At 42.6% G+C, this 15953-nt stretch overlaps 1 protein-coding gene and 1 non-coding gene across 5 annotated transcripts in view; one reads left to right on the top strand and one right to left on the bottom strand.

The window, feature by feature from the left end:
* The window catches only part of LOC124692217 (probable inactive dual specificity protein phosphatase-like At4g18593), a 34919-nt gene extending 19516 nt beyond the window's left edge, over nucleotides 1-15403 (top strand). Inside the window, exons 1-3 of one of the 4 annotated variants that reach the window (XM_047225535.1) lie at nucleotides 12389-12493; nucleotides 14447-14969; nucleotides 15046-15403. In XM_047225535.1, the coding sequence (XP_047081491.1) occupies nucleotides 14447-14969; nucleotides 15046-15200 (678 nt within the window). In that variant the 5' untranslated portion in view covers nucleotides 12389-12493 and the 3' untranslated portion in view covers nucleotides 15201-15403. Of the gene's footprint in view, nucleotides 1-6662; nucleotides 7971-12388; nucleotides 12494-14287; nucleotides 14361-14446; nucleotides 14970-15045 lie in introns of those variants that run through there. The other 3 variants (XM_047225534.1, XM_047225537.1, XR_006999411.1) reach the window with 3 other exon arrangements.
* Nucleotides 6106-6177, bottom strand: TRNAQ-UUG. The gene has a single exon. It is a non-coding gene; the product is annotated as a tRNA-Gln (tRNA).
* Nucleotides 15404-15953: the final 550 nt, after the last annotated feature.

The following is a 15953-nucleotide window of genomic DNA, read 5'->3' as shown; positions in this document are numbered from 1 at the left end:
AGTGGTAGTCATACCACATGTAGGAATCGGTATAGTCTACTACTAGACACATAAGAAAATATGAAAATAGCTAATCGCTTTCTCACATAATATTAAATAAAGGGCTCTCTCATGGTTCACTACACTACTCGTCCAGGAAACCATACTGCTCTGGACCTGCATACGGCTGCTCAGGTGTCAGTGCGCGAACTATATTTCATTGTGATTCTTAGCTTCTTCTTCCTCTGCCGGGTTTGCGGGAATCCTCTCTCTTGGTTGTATTACTTCCTCGAACTGGCCGGCTTGTTCCTCTTGTGCTAATGGTGCGGCTGTGATAGTGAGCAATGGTGGCGCGCTGGCTCGAGGTGTAAGACGACGCTTGTTCACGCGATGGCACGTCTTCTTTGCTGAAACCCGCATACGGCCATGATACATGATTCTCCGTCGATGTGCACTAGGTGGTGACTCCTCTTTTCCGTCACCTACAAACACGTTCTCCATAGCGACCTCTACATTTTGCACAGTGGTTATGGCCTCCTCTGCAGCGGCCTCAGTTTGACGTGTCGTAGGTACATCCATCTACGCATATTTGAATAAGAGAAGAATAATTAGTAAGCCAAAATTACTTTTGTAAATCCTCGATGAGAGAGACAAGTAACAGGAAAGAAGCCTATTATTTTTATCAACTACATTTTTATTAAAATACGAGTGCTAAGGCTTTCCATTCTAACTAAGGCCACGCGACTAGGTCAACATCGGCTCTGATACCACTTCTGTGAGAACCGGAACTTAACTTTCCGACCCTCCTGTGTTACTCGTCAATCCCAAGATCAATGTTGACGACACAGCGAAATGTATATCATTACAGACGTACAAAAAAAAAATGATTACAAAGTTTGAATAGCCACATAGTGTGATATTCATTACAATCAGAAAGCACAGCGGATAAATAAAACGCGAAGTGACTCCATCTCAGCCACAGGCAGTTGATGTAGTCCACGAGGCCTCACTCTTCAATGTCGTCGTAGTTGTTGTAGTCTTCCTTGTCTTTGTAGTACTCGAATATCAACAAAAGTTTTGCCATGAGTACATTTCGTACTCAACATGCCCCCTCGATGCAAGACCTAATATATCTACATGAGGCTTCAAAGGAAGGTTCGTAGGTTCTTTTGCATAAAAGCTAATTTTATTTGCAATATATTTGATAAAAGCAGTTTTAGACGAAAACATCTTTTATAATGAGTGTAATATTTCTCATCAATGTGGTTGTCCTAGACAACTCATGTATCTCATAGGATTCAGATTCTAAGGGAAAGAGAAGGAAAGGAGAGAGAGAGGCAAAGAGGGAAATAGCAAGACAGGTTCTGTATGTCAAGAAAGATTCATGTGTCGTCCATGACCGTGGACACGGCTATTCGAATAGTTTTAACTCTGCAGAGGTTGTACACTTTGCCCACACGACACAACCCCGTCTTGTTGCCCACCGAGTGGCCTCTGGTTTAGTACACACGATTTGGTGTACCGGCAGAGGGATTGTGACAAGGTCTTTTAGCTAGATCCCCCAAAGATGTGACATGCCCACCGGGTCTGGCGCACGGTACTGAGAGTATGTCCCCAAACCGGTCCCCCCATCTGTGCCGAAGGTTCTCCCGTAGGCAGCAACCTCATCTGCGGTACGGCGACATCAACACCTAAGGCTGACTAACTTACTTAACCAGGCCAGTGCCCATATAGCATGTGGTTGTACGGTTGTCACAATCTTCAAATCCAAGACTTTTTAGGACCCTTAAGCGGCACGAACGACGGATTGCTCCCTCCAACTTGTGAAGGGCAGTCAATCGCTCCTTCAACATTTGATTCAGCTGTCGCCCGCGCCATGTTTAGATGGTAAGTTTCACCCAGAGTAGAAGAGAGAGAGAGAGAGTAGAGGAAGCAACAACGGCTAATCAGCCTAGCTCAACGAGCTCAACAACTTTCAAAAGGGTATGTTTGACCCGAAGGTCGATCAATTCCTCCAAAGAGGCAATGGTCCTAATGATTATTTAGCATGCTAAGCATCTCTACTCTATCAGGATAATTATATAATCTCTACTCAGGGTATCAAGTAAAAGGCGACAAGCAGATCAAGGTTGGTGTGTCAATCGACACGCTAGCTACTGGAATAAAATAGCATACATATTTGTAAAATATAAAATAGAATGCAGTTTGTAAAACTGGGATAAAATATGATGAGAGGGCATGCCTTTGTTGATGAGTCCTTCTTCTTTCTCAATAACCTGCTTATGTCCACGTTCAACCTCGCCACTCCCTACTCGTCATAACGATAGCAAATAGCAACAAAATAAATACCAAAACAATAATCACCAAAAGCGAATGAAATACAAATAAGAGCGAAGGGGTGGGTAGGTGTAGAATCGGATGAGATAACTTGGATGGAATTGAGAAAGTGAGTTGTGTAACTCGAATAAGAATCAAATAGCATGGGTCTGATGCTAAGATAGATTATCGGGATAGAGATCTACGATAAGATGTAAACGGATGCTTGTTATAACTAGGTAACTACATATCGATGATCTAAGGGTTATTGTATAGTTGGTAACCGCGACATTACATAGTGAACCCACACTACACAATATTACATAACTAGACAACTAGCAAACTTGTAAGTAAGACATACAAATAAACCATACCATACTAGTATGCTATAATCAACCAATACCTATCATACATACTAGTGATATAAACAATAGCGATGATTCTCTAACATGCTATCACAAACATATAAGAAAGACAAAACCTCGAATAAACATACATCATAAAACAACAAGAAATACAAGCTAAAGCTAATACTATGATTTGCATCACGCTAGTGAATCATAGATGTACACCACAATACGAGAGAGCAACACAAATATAAAATACTACTAACATGAAACACAAACTAGCCAAAGCATTATACGGTCTACCATGCAATGTAACAAACATCTCATAACTTAACATGAATATATGAGACGACAAATAAATCTATATATAGTTAAACAAGAGCAAGACATGTTATTATCTATTCGACAAGTACATGAAGATACTTCAATATATAGTATGCAATACTATCACAAAATAAGTTATCATCTATGTATGTAACACACATGATCGATCAATGGAGTATCACATGAACAACTTATATAACTATAATATAGACCAAGCATGATCATGCACACTACTATAATAATAAGCTACTAAAATAAATAGAATCAAGCATCTCATATGACACACGATACACAAGATACCATGGTAGCTAAGCATGAATGATAAACTAGTTAAACAACGCATATATAATGACACGGAAAGCTAACTACCTATAGTAATATTACACCAAACAAGTGTATGGATGAGCTACTATTTAAACAAGAAAATCAAGCAATGGCATCGTCTTATATGTAAATCTGGGCTACTAAACAAGTAATTAAATATTATATGCTCACATAATATAAAAAAAAACTAACAAGAACAATTCATGTCACGAATATAATAGTATCTAATTCTATAAAATAATAAGCATAGATCAAAATATAGAAACACTAGAGAGGTTAATCATGCATAACTAACAACAAGTAACCAGACATATACATCAAAGTACCTAGCATAGTGAGCAATCATTTTGCAAATATGAACAGAGATATATATATAGCCAAAGAAACTAACATGCTACTGGATCCAAGCAAACATAACGAAATAACCTCCTAGGAAATGAACCAAAATCTAGTATTAATAAAAATACTACTTTAACAACAACAACAACGAAATTTCTATTTACACAAAACAAATCTGAAAACAATTATAGAGAATATTAAACATCACTAAGATCAAATACAAAATTACTAAATTTATGTGACAAGTTCTGTAGTCATGCAAATAATTTCAAAACATCTAAACGCAAGGTAAAATGTATCTAGTACACATGTTGTGGAAAGTCTACCAAACTCTACAGATGAGCTAACTCCTATATACACACGGTACAACCAATGTTCAGCAAAAATATGCATGCATATATATTGAGCAGATTTGAAGATAGAACGAATTTGGCCATACCTAAATATATACTTAATTTTCTACCCATCAACTATGAAATGTGACCGCACTGCTAGGTTTCTAAGATCATTTGGCACGTATTCTATGTTGGGCTTGTGTGGATTCGACTTGTGCAAGGTGCTAGAACGCTGATGCCATCGGATGGCATTCGGTTCACCGGCGACTCAACAAACCGTAAAACTACGGCTGGAAACCATGTCTAGGAGGTAGGCATATCTATTTCTACCGTTTGTGTGCAAGGGTTTGCCAAGGAGCTCACCGAGCGCGGCGCAGTTTGTGATAGAAGTCGGTGGCCGGAGTCGAGGGCGTTGCCGTGGGTGTCGTCGGTGGTCAGCAGCTCGGCCTTCTGGTTCCGTGAATGAACTCCCCTTCCTTCCGTGATCCTCCTGGCGCAGCAGCTCCGCTCGTGGTGGTCGGAATCGTCGGGAACGCGAACGGCGTCCGCGGCGTTCTCGCGAGATTGAAGTGATGGGTAAGCCTATGGTCCAGGTGGTGGCGTGGGATGAAGGTGCAAAGCGTGGGCGTCGATCTGAGGCTGTATATGAGGAGAACGGTGCACTAATAGACATGGTTAAAGGGAAATTGAAAACGATTAAGGCGGCAGTTTCTAAAGTTTAAGACAGTCGTTTTGCTTGCCTGCAGAGAGACGAAGCCCGTCGCTTGGCCTGCTGAGAGGGAATGCCTCGCTAGGCTAGTCTGGACGTTCTACACTTCTGGAATTCTAACCGTTCGTGTGCGCGTGTGAATCGATCGATCGAGTAGGAGGGCAGCGTTTTGTTTCGTGTTGTTGTCGTACTGCTTCTCGTGTGCGAGTCGAACAGAAGCAGCGTCCATCGGCTGGGCCTAAGTGGGCTTCCTCCGCTACGCTTTGGTGCATGCAGTACTGCTACGTTGATGCTAGAAATAAAGCCTTGGGCTGCTACCTTGGACGGCAATAGGAAAAGAAAGAAAGATGAACAAGAGGAAAGAGATTGCGTGTGTGCTGCTTGTAGAAGTAGGCTAGCCAGTAGCAAGGGGAAAAATCATTGAAAGAAGGACATGATTGTGTACGCCTAGAAGAGAAAAGGAATGTGCAAGGTGAGAGAGACACGAGTCAATGCCTGGAGAAAGAAAATAGAGCCAGCCAATATAGAATAGGACATAGTCACATAGAAATAAGTGAGAAGTGCACATCGTGCTAGCGCAATCAGGTATGGCATACATGGATGGGTACGTGGGCCATTGGCAAATCCAAGAGATTTTAATAAAGAACCAAATAAGAAAAGATTTGTCAACTAAAAGCAAATCCAAATAAAGTGCTAAGAAAGGTTAACCTTGTCTCATATTAAATTACTTTCAGAGAAATAATTTTAACAACTCAAACTAAAATATTTATTTTATTTGACCACGTTGCAACATCCTTAGTTTTAGAAAAAAAAAATTCAGTCCGCAAAAATCAGGATGTTACATGCGAGCTTGGCATCTTCTTGGCTACTTACAACAAAATTGTGTTCCCTTTTAAGCTTGCATGTACTACCTCTGTTTCATGATTACTATCTCAGGCTTTGAGAGTTCAAATAACCGTCCATTGAGAAAATTGGTGGTATGAAGAAAATAATTATTTTATTGCTTTAGAAGAGGTTAAGTAGCTGTAGCATCTTATTTAATAAGGATATGCATGGCCATTTTTTCTGATTATTGTTTCTTAGATTTGGTCTTCCCTAGATCTGTGTGGAAGGTTTATTATGGGAATACCCAATTGGACCTCTTCATTTTAAGTATATTTAGGTTTGTCATCAAGACTAGGAGTATGAATTTTTCTTGTCTTGGCCATTGCACGATCTCCAAATGTAGCTTTAATCATTCATTTGTACAGTAATGTGTGATAAGTAGAAGGCTTTCCTAAGAAGGCACAAGTTCTACCTAGGATTTCAGATATAGGGACCTGGCCCAGTTTTGGTGCGAATTGTAAAGTCCACCATAAACATGCAATGCAAGAAGACAATAGTTTTCCTGCTTTCTTTGTCTGAACTCTTGTTCTTATCTTGAAAAAAAGTTAGGTCCCACCGGGATTCGAACCCAGGTTGCCAGATTCAAAGTCTGGAGTGATAACCACTACACCATGGAACCGGATCTTGTATATGGTCCTTTGATGATGCCATTTATGATATGATTCTATAGGCACATAAAAGGGCATGAAAAATAAACACTTTTTGCTTGTATCTGTTTGTTTTCTATGGGCACACTTGCATTGTTTGATTCAATAAAGTCGTCTCCTTTTTGAGCTTGCAGATAGTTGGCATCTAGTTAAATTATGGGAATAGCCAAAAGATCACATTAGTTAAAGTGTTATTTTGGTATATCATTAGTATGGCTTGATGTATGGATGTGTGTTGTCTTGGGAATTCCACGCTTTTAAGAAACTTGTAGTGAAATGGCGTCCTAAGAATGGATATGGTCTTAGGCCAATTTGGCGCTGAATATTTACTTATGTCTGACAGAAATTAGTAACGCATGAGCGTAAAATGGGTACTTTTCTTAATTTGTCAAGAGCTGTTGTCCGACAGATATCCATGTCATTAGTACTTATTCTAATGTAAAGTTCACTCGAAAAGGTAATCATCGAAGGCATGGCAAGGTGGCAGAATGGCAGTTAGCTTCATGGGCTCTGCTCAATCAGGATCTTGTAGAGAAGCCAGGACGCAAGAATCCAGACACAGCACATCACCCTCTAGGAAACAGTATCTTAAGGCTTCTTGAGTAGCAGCGCTGAGAATTGTCTGGGCTGTGGGAAGACTAGCGGCAGCCTAATCTTGTGGAAGTTGGGCTCCAGGACCGTCCAGGTAAGGTGTGTGGCTATTAGATGACTTAAGTCTAAGAGATCTAGTGTCTGGTTTGTGCATGCTGCCACAAAAGTGGAGGTTTTTCCTCTTCTATCAGTGGAAGTTTTTGAGTGTGACTGCTAGGCAATGAGTCAAGATCACCTTGTTCTGAACTTCTGATACCACATGAAGGTGGAGTTAGCTTGCATTGGAGTGGGGGGCACCGGGTGATACAAAGTTTGCATGGGATCCAAGGACACCGACAGAATTACTCCCTTCGGCCCTATAAGAATACATGGAATGTGTGATCAGTTAGAGAAGGCTGCTGCATCCTGATGTGGGAATACACTCGCAGATGCATGACTGCAGTTGCCACTGAGAAGAACTTGAGCACTATGGTCTAGGAATATCCATGCCTTCCCTTTGATGATTAGCTTTTTGGGTGGGGGAATATTATTACCAGAACCATCTATATGTGTCAAACAAAAAAATCATAGTCTAGGGTCGCTAATAGCTAAGGTCTGTGGACATTTTATGCACATGAAACCCTCTTTGAAATGATGGTAGGTGCAGGATTATTGATGACTAGTGTGTGATATCATTATGCTGCTGTCTAATGTACTTTACTCTAATATAGAAATATTCTTTTGACATATGCATAATGTCCTTAGCTAGTCAATGTGGGGCCTAACAGAAAAGACAGATATTATCTTATTACATGATTGACTGAGATAAATTTACCTCAACAGGGTTTTCCTTATCATTATTAATTTTTTGGCTCTGTTCACGTTCAGTTCTTTTGCCTTCAACCCCTGTAAGGCTGTAACAGCTTTTGCATAGAGTACTAGATTACACCATTGCATGCTGAGATCGATTCGTGGTGGCCTGATGCTTCAAGACGTTTTGCGGTGGCCAATCATGAAAAGGTTAATTCCTTAATCATGCTGAGCCTTTGACTGGAGATAAATTATTGCATCTTCGAAGACAAGCGCGCTCCTGCTAGCTCTGTTTTGAGCATGCCCCTTGATGAGGGGCACGCGTGGGTGGCTTGTAGAGGTGGGCAGCCGAGAGCAATAGAGTAGCCCTGGCTTGTCTTTGAGCCCCCAAAGTGGTGGCGTTTTGGGTGGTCTTTTTCAGGTTCTGCATTGACCTCTTTTCTCTCTTTTTTCTTGTTCTGTTGTCGTTTTGTTTTGGACATCTTGGTCCTGCCTTTGAGCTGAATACAATGACGTGCAGCTCTCCTACGGGTTCTAAAGAAAAGAGTACTAGATTACACATGCATTGTATGTATATATAACGTTGCCAATCTTCAGTTTAACCCGTTTTTCTACAGGGGAGAACACCATCTGAATCAGATTGGATGGATAAGCCAGAGCAGGAGTGCTCTTCGCGAGCCAAAATGAGTTTTGTCCCTAGAACATGTGGTACCTTATTTGCTTCTTGTGGGCAATGATTTTTGTTCCATGATGTAAGAATCCCCAAAGATGACAGCTGTGGCTACGTGGGATTATACAATCTGAGATGTTGACCATGCGATTACATCCCATTTGAGCAGTGAGGTTTAAGCTCTGCCAACCAGCATCGATGACATACAAAGTGATCTGTTGAAGCTACAATAAATATGCTCCCGTCATCATAGATAATTGTTTCACCATATGCAGCATCCTCATTTGGGCCTCTTTGTTTAGAAAGATTTCTGTTTTACTTTTGGAGGCTTGGAATCCTTATGAATCTTTTCTACTACTAGCTCCATTCCGATTTAATGACTGCGAGTAGTAGCACACTAGCACCACAAGTGAGTATGTACGCAAGTTGTTTCCACTGAATGGCGTTTGATTTAAATCGGAACAGACAATAGAGGTACTATTTGTTATTTGATTAGTAGGATTGAATTTGTAGAAGTTGCGTCTACATCCACTCCAACATATTAGAGAGATCCTTTGTGTTTCGTACTATACATTAATCAAATCCCGCAGGATTGAAATGTGTATGATTATTGCATTCCTTTTTTTCTTCTTCCCAATTCTGTCTTTTTTAGAATGACGTGAATCAATGAGGCCCTCAAGGACGTGTTTGGTTGCTTGGTTGCCCCTTGGCTTGCATCACCCCAACGTTTTTTCGGGCCATTTGGTTGCTTGGGCTCACTCGTGTTCTTGCATAGCACGGATCTTAAAAGCACCCATGGGACAAGCCCTGGAGGGCACTTCGCCTCGGCATGGCGGGAGAAGCTGAAATCCCAGCGGTGTTGCGCGGTAAAGGTAGGGGTAACCTCCCTCTTGGGTTACCCTCTCCATTTGCCCCTACCAAATTTTGTCTTCCCCCAATTTTCGCACCGGTTGTGGCTGTGGCGACCCACATATGGCAGCACGCATCTCCCTTCGGTCTTCGGCGCCGGACCAGGGTCGTCGTTTCCAGCCGCGGTGGAGCCTTCGCACATCTGCGGCGGCTTTCGACCGTGTCCATCGTCCGCCATGATGGAGGTAAGGGGAAACTCCTCTGCTCTACTGTACTGTGAGATTCATGGTGGTAGTACTAGTTGGGTTGCATAAGACCGTTCGTAATGCATAGATCTTGTTTGAGTAGACCGACCAGCTCCATCTTGTGCATCACGCCGTAGCACTCATCGTTTCATACAAGCCTAGATCCTGATGGTGTACAAGAGAGCAGTTAGGCATGCTGCTTTTCCTCGTGTCAGTTACGGTCCTTGTTACAACGAGATCAGGAGAGGATTGCCAACCTAAATCACATCTACAACTCCAACGATGTAGAGGCTATCCAGATGCTTCGGATGAGAAGAACCCTTTCTTTGCACTTGTGAAAACGTTCAAGGAGAGAGGACTGCTGGTTGATAGCATCCACACCTCTGTCGAAGAACAAGTCGCAATGTTTCTTCATGTCGTGGGTCATAACCAGAGGTTCAGACTCTCGGTACTTCAAGCAGGTGTTGTACGCAATTGGGGAGCTCAGAGGTGAAATATCAAGTTAGCATCAATGAACACACTACCCAAGATCAAGAACAGTTACAGGTGGTTCCCGTATTTCAGGGTGAGTACAAAATCATCTTTGTTCTACCTATCAGATGTGTGCTACTGCCAGAAACATGATTGTGTGCTAATTTTTCGACAGGATTGCATTGAGGCTATTGATGGGGTACTCATGTGACTGCAAAGGTATCGAGATCAATGTATGCAACATTCCGCGGGAGGAAGCACTACACCAGCTAGAATGTGCTAGCAGCTGTGGATTTCGATATGAGGTTCACATATGTGCTTGCTGGGTGGGAGGGTTCAACTCATGATGCGAGCATCCTGTCTGACAGCTTGTCAAGGCCTGATGGGTTGCTAATCCCCGAGGGTAAGTTCTACCTTGAAGATGCTGGATATGCATGCCGATCTAGTATTCTACCTGCCTTCAGGAAAACGAGGTACCACCTCAACGAGTTCTCTCCCAGGCATCGAACTCAAAATGCGAAAGAGTTGTTCAATCTGAGACACTCAAATCTTAGAGTCACCATTGAGAGGGCCTTTGCCTGCATTGAAGAACATGTTCAAGGTCCTTGACCGAAACCGTTCCACAGTTTTAACACTCAAGTAAAAGCTGGTCCTTGCTTGCTACATTCTTCACAACTCGGATCCTAGGTTAGGGCCAGGATGAGTTCTTCGAAGAGGTTGTCACTTTTGATGAAGTAGAGACCGGCCATGACGTGGACGCAGACGATAATGATGACCTGGAAGGAGAAGAGGTAAGAGTGGGCAGACGAAATGTGGGAAGCCAGAGGCAACACCACCATCTGAGAAGAAGTGAAGAAGTGAAGAAGAAGAAGAACCCCCCTTGATCCCCTGTTTCTCGAACCCCAATTTGATCCCCGTATGTTGAACTACCCCGTGATGATAAACTGCCATTCGTAGTAGCTAGAGAGCCTCGTGTTATGAACTACAATTCGTACTAGCTAGGGCTGGTTTCGTGAACTGCTAGCTTCGTTAGTCTACAACTCTCATGAACTGATTTCTGTGTGATGGGAGGTGATAGCATGGTAAGGCTACCAGCTGTAGAGATGAGGTGATCTTGGGCATGCCTGGATGGTACCAAACATGCCTAATCTCATCTCCATCGAGATTTCGGGTTGGTTGCAGGCAAACAAATAGAAAGTTCGACCCAACCGATGCAGCCTAACCTACCAAACAACAAACCAGTTTCTGTCCGTGGCTCGTTCTAAACGTACAGGTGTGCTCGCACCACTGCGCTAGTGAACCACGATTCGAATCCAGGCTACCAAATGTTTCATCGCCAGAGTGGATGGCCGGTGGATCGTTTTGCTGGTTGGACTTGGACATTCTTGGTTCGAAAATTTGTCTTTCGCACTACATATGCCAAAGCGGCCGGCACTTGCTGGTGCAATGATGTTGGGGGATAATAGATGCACGAGCACAACCGGTTCTCTAAGATTAATTTCAATTGCCTTCTTTATGGCATGACATACAGTGCACTGTGTATATAACAATTGTTTTGTTGCTCGTCACGAGTACCACATGATACATACATGCATTGTTAGCTTAGCCCTCGCGATGGGATTTTGCTATTACCCAGTAACACCTAAGGTTTTGTTTGGTACTCGTGTTTTAGTGGAGATTAGTGAGGATAATAATCTAGAGTATTGGATGAATCTCTGCTGTCACCCAATCCCCACAAAATCCTATCCCCAATCCACTAGGTAAGAGTAGAGTATTGGGGATTGAAGAAATCACACTAAAATTTGGAGAAAAGTGGTGATAAGTGGGGATTAAACTCGCTCATACTCTAGGACCAAACATGTATTGGGGATACGTGAGGATTTAAAATTTGGAGCGGATTATCCCGCTAATCCCCACTAAAACTCTAGTACCAAACAAGCCCTAACAGGAAATAGAATAATTATGTATTTTGCTATGGCGTCCATGCAATAGTCCAACATCAATGACATTTTGTTCGTATTAGTTTTTGTTTATTCATTTTGCTACTCTGATTTTTGGGGTCTTAGCACTACGACTCTTCGTTTGTTTACTAGAATAAGCTTTGTGCCTCGATGATGGATGAGCAAGGATGGTGGTGCCTTCAGCTCGCACCTTGTAGACTGTAGGGGTCGCTAATTGTTTAAGCACCTATTTGCAGTATTTATAACTATTTTTTTGGTTCTTTACATTACTTCCTCCAATTCGTATTATTTAATGCTAAAATAGATGTATTTACAACTAACATGTGTTTAGATATATCTACATTAACATTAAGTAATACAAGTTGGAGGAAGTATAAAAAAGTATGAGTTGGTTTAAATGAGATTGTGCTCCTTTTTTTTCTTAGCTTAGATTGTGCTCCTTTTTTTTTTCTTAGCTTAGATTGTGCTCCTCCTCTTCCAAAAGAAAAGTAAAAGGAAACCACCGTCCACTACGCGTGGCCCGTTTGGGCATTGGAAACACGATCGGAACGGGCTGGGCCGGCTTTATGTTTTGATTGTGGGTTTGTGACCGCCGCTGCCGCCTCCTCAGCTCAACCGGAAGCCCCCATCCCTCCCGGCGGCCGCGGCGCGGGCGGCGAGACAATAGGAGGGCGAGGGGCGGAGCCACCGGACGCAGCTTCATCAATCGAAGGTGAGCACGACTATGGTTTTTGGGGGAGCTTTGCCTACTAGCTCTCGTTCTGGTCTCGGCGACCGGCTTCGCGAAAAAAAGTCCCCTTTCCAACTTTCCTCATTATTCTGCGATGTGACGCCTTTGTTGATGCCTTGATGGATTGGCGAAGGAATCCTACACAGGGTTTTGGTTTGGGTCGGGGTGGGTTCTCTGCTGAGTGTCTACAGGGGAGGAATGGCCAACCTGAAGTTCCACTTCACATCTTTTGTTGGGTGGAAAGCCACGAATCCTCGGTTCGATTGTTTATCTTTGTAAGACATGATTGTCCTAATGGGCAGAATCTGTTTAGGTAGTTCGCCCCTGTAGGTTTAGCCTAGATGCCATGGTTTTAATGTTGCATTTTGGTTCCGGCAGAATGAGGGAACAAACACTTCTTTGGTTCCAAATTCTAATACTAGCAACTGCTAGCAACAGAACATTTTTAAATTAGCAGAAAAGATCATTAGAATCTATAAGTTATTTCTTTGGTGCCATATGGAGTGTTGTGTACTACACAATCCTGCTGAACCAGAAGAAATTATTCTTAATCAAAAGACCCTGTAGCAGTACTGTCAAATGCTATAGCCTGTGAGAGATTTATAGGAATCGAACCTACAATATTTGTGGAAATGATTGTCTTTAACATGTCCTCTTATCAAATGTGGGGATTGTTGTGGTACCTTCCAATGCTGGCGACAGTTTCGCTATTTCAGAGCTTTCTGGATTTTAGGGGTAGAGTGGGTATCGGGGGGATGGGTATGGCACAGAAGTACCAAATCGGTGCAGGATACTGCACCAGGACGGGGATGCAGCATATCCCCAAGTATCTTTTTTCCGGCTTAAATCAAAATCCGAGAACGGCTGGGATATGCAAAGGATACCTAAGGGATAAATACGGGTCTCTTACTCACTGACAGCCCATTAGAAGGCCTAATTGAATCACCTGGACTCCTCTTGGCCGTCACCTGGCAGTTGCAAAGGAATCCCAGGACTGCATACAAGGGGTTGGGACTTGAAAGACCATACTAGCTTAACTTCATCGACGCCAATTTTCTCGTTTTCTATCATATATTGTTTAATGGTGCTAGTATTTTATGCATTTATTCATATACTCGCCTTATCCTCGTAAGGCTACGTATCCCTGTACCATGTAACATAGGGGAGGATACATATTTTTGGCTATTGTTTGTTGGCACAGTGACCTCAAACTAGGATGCCTTCTACAGTTCCCATTATCTTCTAGTCAATATACTACATCTTCTGTCTGGCATTGCCAGATAGATGAACTTGAATTGAATGTGTGTTCAAAGGAATCAACCAAAGAGTGTTATTGGATGGATTTGTTAATTGTAGCCACTAGTTCTGTGAGAGGTACTAGAGAAATATAGAACATAATGGGCAGTAGGCATAGTGAAATGATTGTTTCACTCAAACCCTAAAAGGAAAAAATAAAGCCTTTGGTCAGGAGTTGTTTGCACTGCTAAGTGCAGAATGTATTTTGACGTCCTTTTTGGCTATCTATGTTGATAACTGCACTTCCAGAAGCAACTGGGAAGTAGGCATAGTGAAATGATTGTTTCACTCAAATCCTAAAAGGCAAAAATAAAGCCTTTTTGGTCAGGAGTTGTTTGCACTGCTAGGTGCAGAATGTATTTTGACGTCCTTTTTGGTTATCTATGTTGATAACTGCACTTCCAGAAGCTCTAGTCCGTTTTGTGTGCTATTTGCCGTGGGATTAGTTTGTGTATCTACCAGCACTATATGGGACTTTGTCTGTTCAAACAAGGTGAGCTGAATCCAGCTAGTTCTCAGTACGCTTGTGGAGACTTTACTTTCTAACAGCATGGTAGGCTAATTTTATGTTTTGTATTGTTGGGTTGTAACGTGGCTGCATGTAACTTGTCATGACTAATAGTATGTAATGTAAAACAGATGGAAGCGAATCAGGCACCAGGATTTGGAGCTGAACAGAAGTTGGGACCGGAGCAAACTGATGAGATGCTTGGATCAGAGGTTAATCAAAAGTTCGCAGAAATGTGCCTAAACACTGGTGTGGAAGCTGTCATCATTCCAGAAAAGCAATATGATCCAGAGTCAAGATTGGAGGTGCATCAAAAGTTTGCTGAAATGTGCCTAGACACTGCTGTGGAAACTGATATTAACCAAGAAACGCAAGCTGACCCAGAGGCGGGATCAGAGGTTAATGAAAGGCAAGAGCCAAGTCAGGACACAGTTATGGAAACCGATGTTAACCCAGAAGAGCAAGTTGCCCATCCAGGTGTTATTTACCGCTGCAAAAAATGCCGGAGGATGGTAGCAACACAAGAGTATGTTGTTACGCACGATGTAGGCCAAGGTGAGAGATGCTTTTTAAGGCGCAAAAGCTATCACGTGGATGAGAAGGAACCCGAATGCGCCTGCATCTTTGTGGAGCCCATGAAGTGGATGCAAGCTGGTTAGTTCCTGGACTTTAGCTTTCTCGGTTCAGTGTAATTGATATAAACACCTGGTCTAACGCATAATGCTTGCAGTGGAAGAGGGATATGTTTCGAACAAACTCTGGTGCATGGGATGCAAAACCAGACTGGGATCGTTCAACTGGGCAGGCATGCAGTGCACATGTGGAGCCTGGGTGATCCCAGCTTTCCAGCTCCTCAAAAGCCGGATTGACGAGTCGCAGATGTGAGCAGTCAACCAAGTGATCTTCAGACTCCTTGGCTATTTTAGCGGTAACATTGTAGCAATATATCTAGGAAACAGTATCGGCTAGTCTGTTGCAGGTGCTATTGCTGTCAGATGTGTTTCTATGTATGATGGGTTTTATCTGATGCACCATATCAGCTTTGTTCACCATCTGTTTCTTAATGGCTTCAAGTCGTGATTCAGCTGTGCTCTACGATCTACTCTGTCGATAAGGGTATGTATAGTATGTATATAATTAGATTTTTTTTGCTTTATTTCACTTTCTTGGCATGAGGAATTTCTTTTCTGCTGGGAATGGTTAGAAAATGGTTGGGTCATTTTTGTGCCCCTGAAAGCTGCGGACCCTTTGATTCCTAGCTGCGACACGTAAGGACGTGTGTATCTGCTATTCCTTTTGCAAAGCAAATTACGAGCTAGTAATCAGGTGCGTGCAGTCTACATGCTATGTTTTATACCCTCCATCCCAAAAAAGATGCCGCCCATGTAGTGTAGCACGTGTAGTCTTGGTGGCGGTGGTGATGCAACAAGGTCTCCCCATGGTATCCTTGTTTCAGTGGTGCTGCTTGGCGTCCCTAGAAGGCGTGTGGAGTTTCGGTCATGGCCCAACATGGGTCATGTACATGTATCTTCAACAACGTGGTTACGGATCAGTCTCAGGTCTTGAATCAAATTGTTGAAGATATAATTAGTGTTTGGCGCGCCCCTAAGGGAGTTATCTTTGAATAGGGGTTCTATG

This window comes from Lolium rigidum, chromosome 2 (genome assembly GCF_022539505.1).
Source record: "Lolium rigidum isolate FL_2022 chromosome 2, APGP_CSIRO_Lrig_0.1, whole genome shotgun sequence".
Classification (NCBI taxonomy): domain Eukaryota; kingdom Viridiplantae; phylum Streptophyta; class Magnoliopsida; order Poales; family Poaceae; genus Lolium; species Lolium rigidum.
Note: the sequence above shows the minus strand (reverse complement) of the source record. Positions and strands in the feature narration are given on the sequence as shown.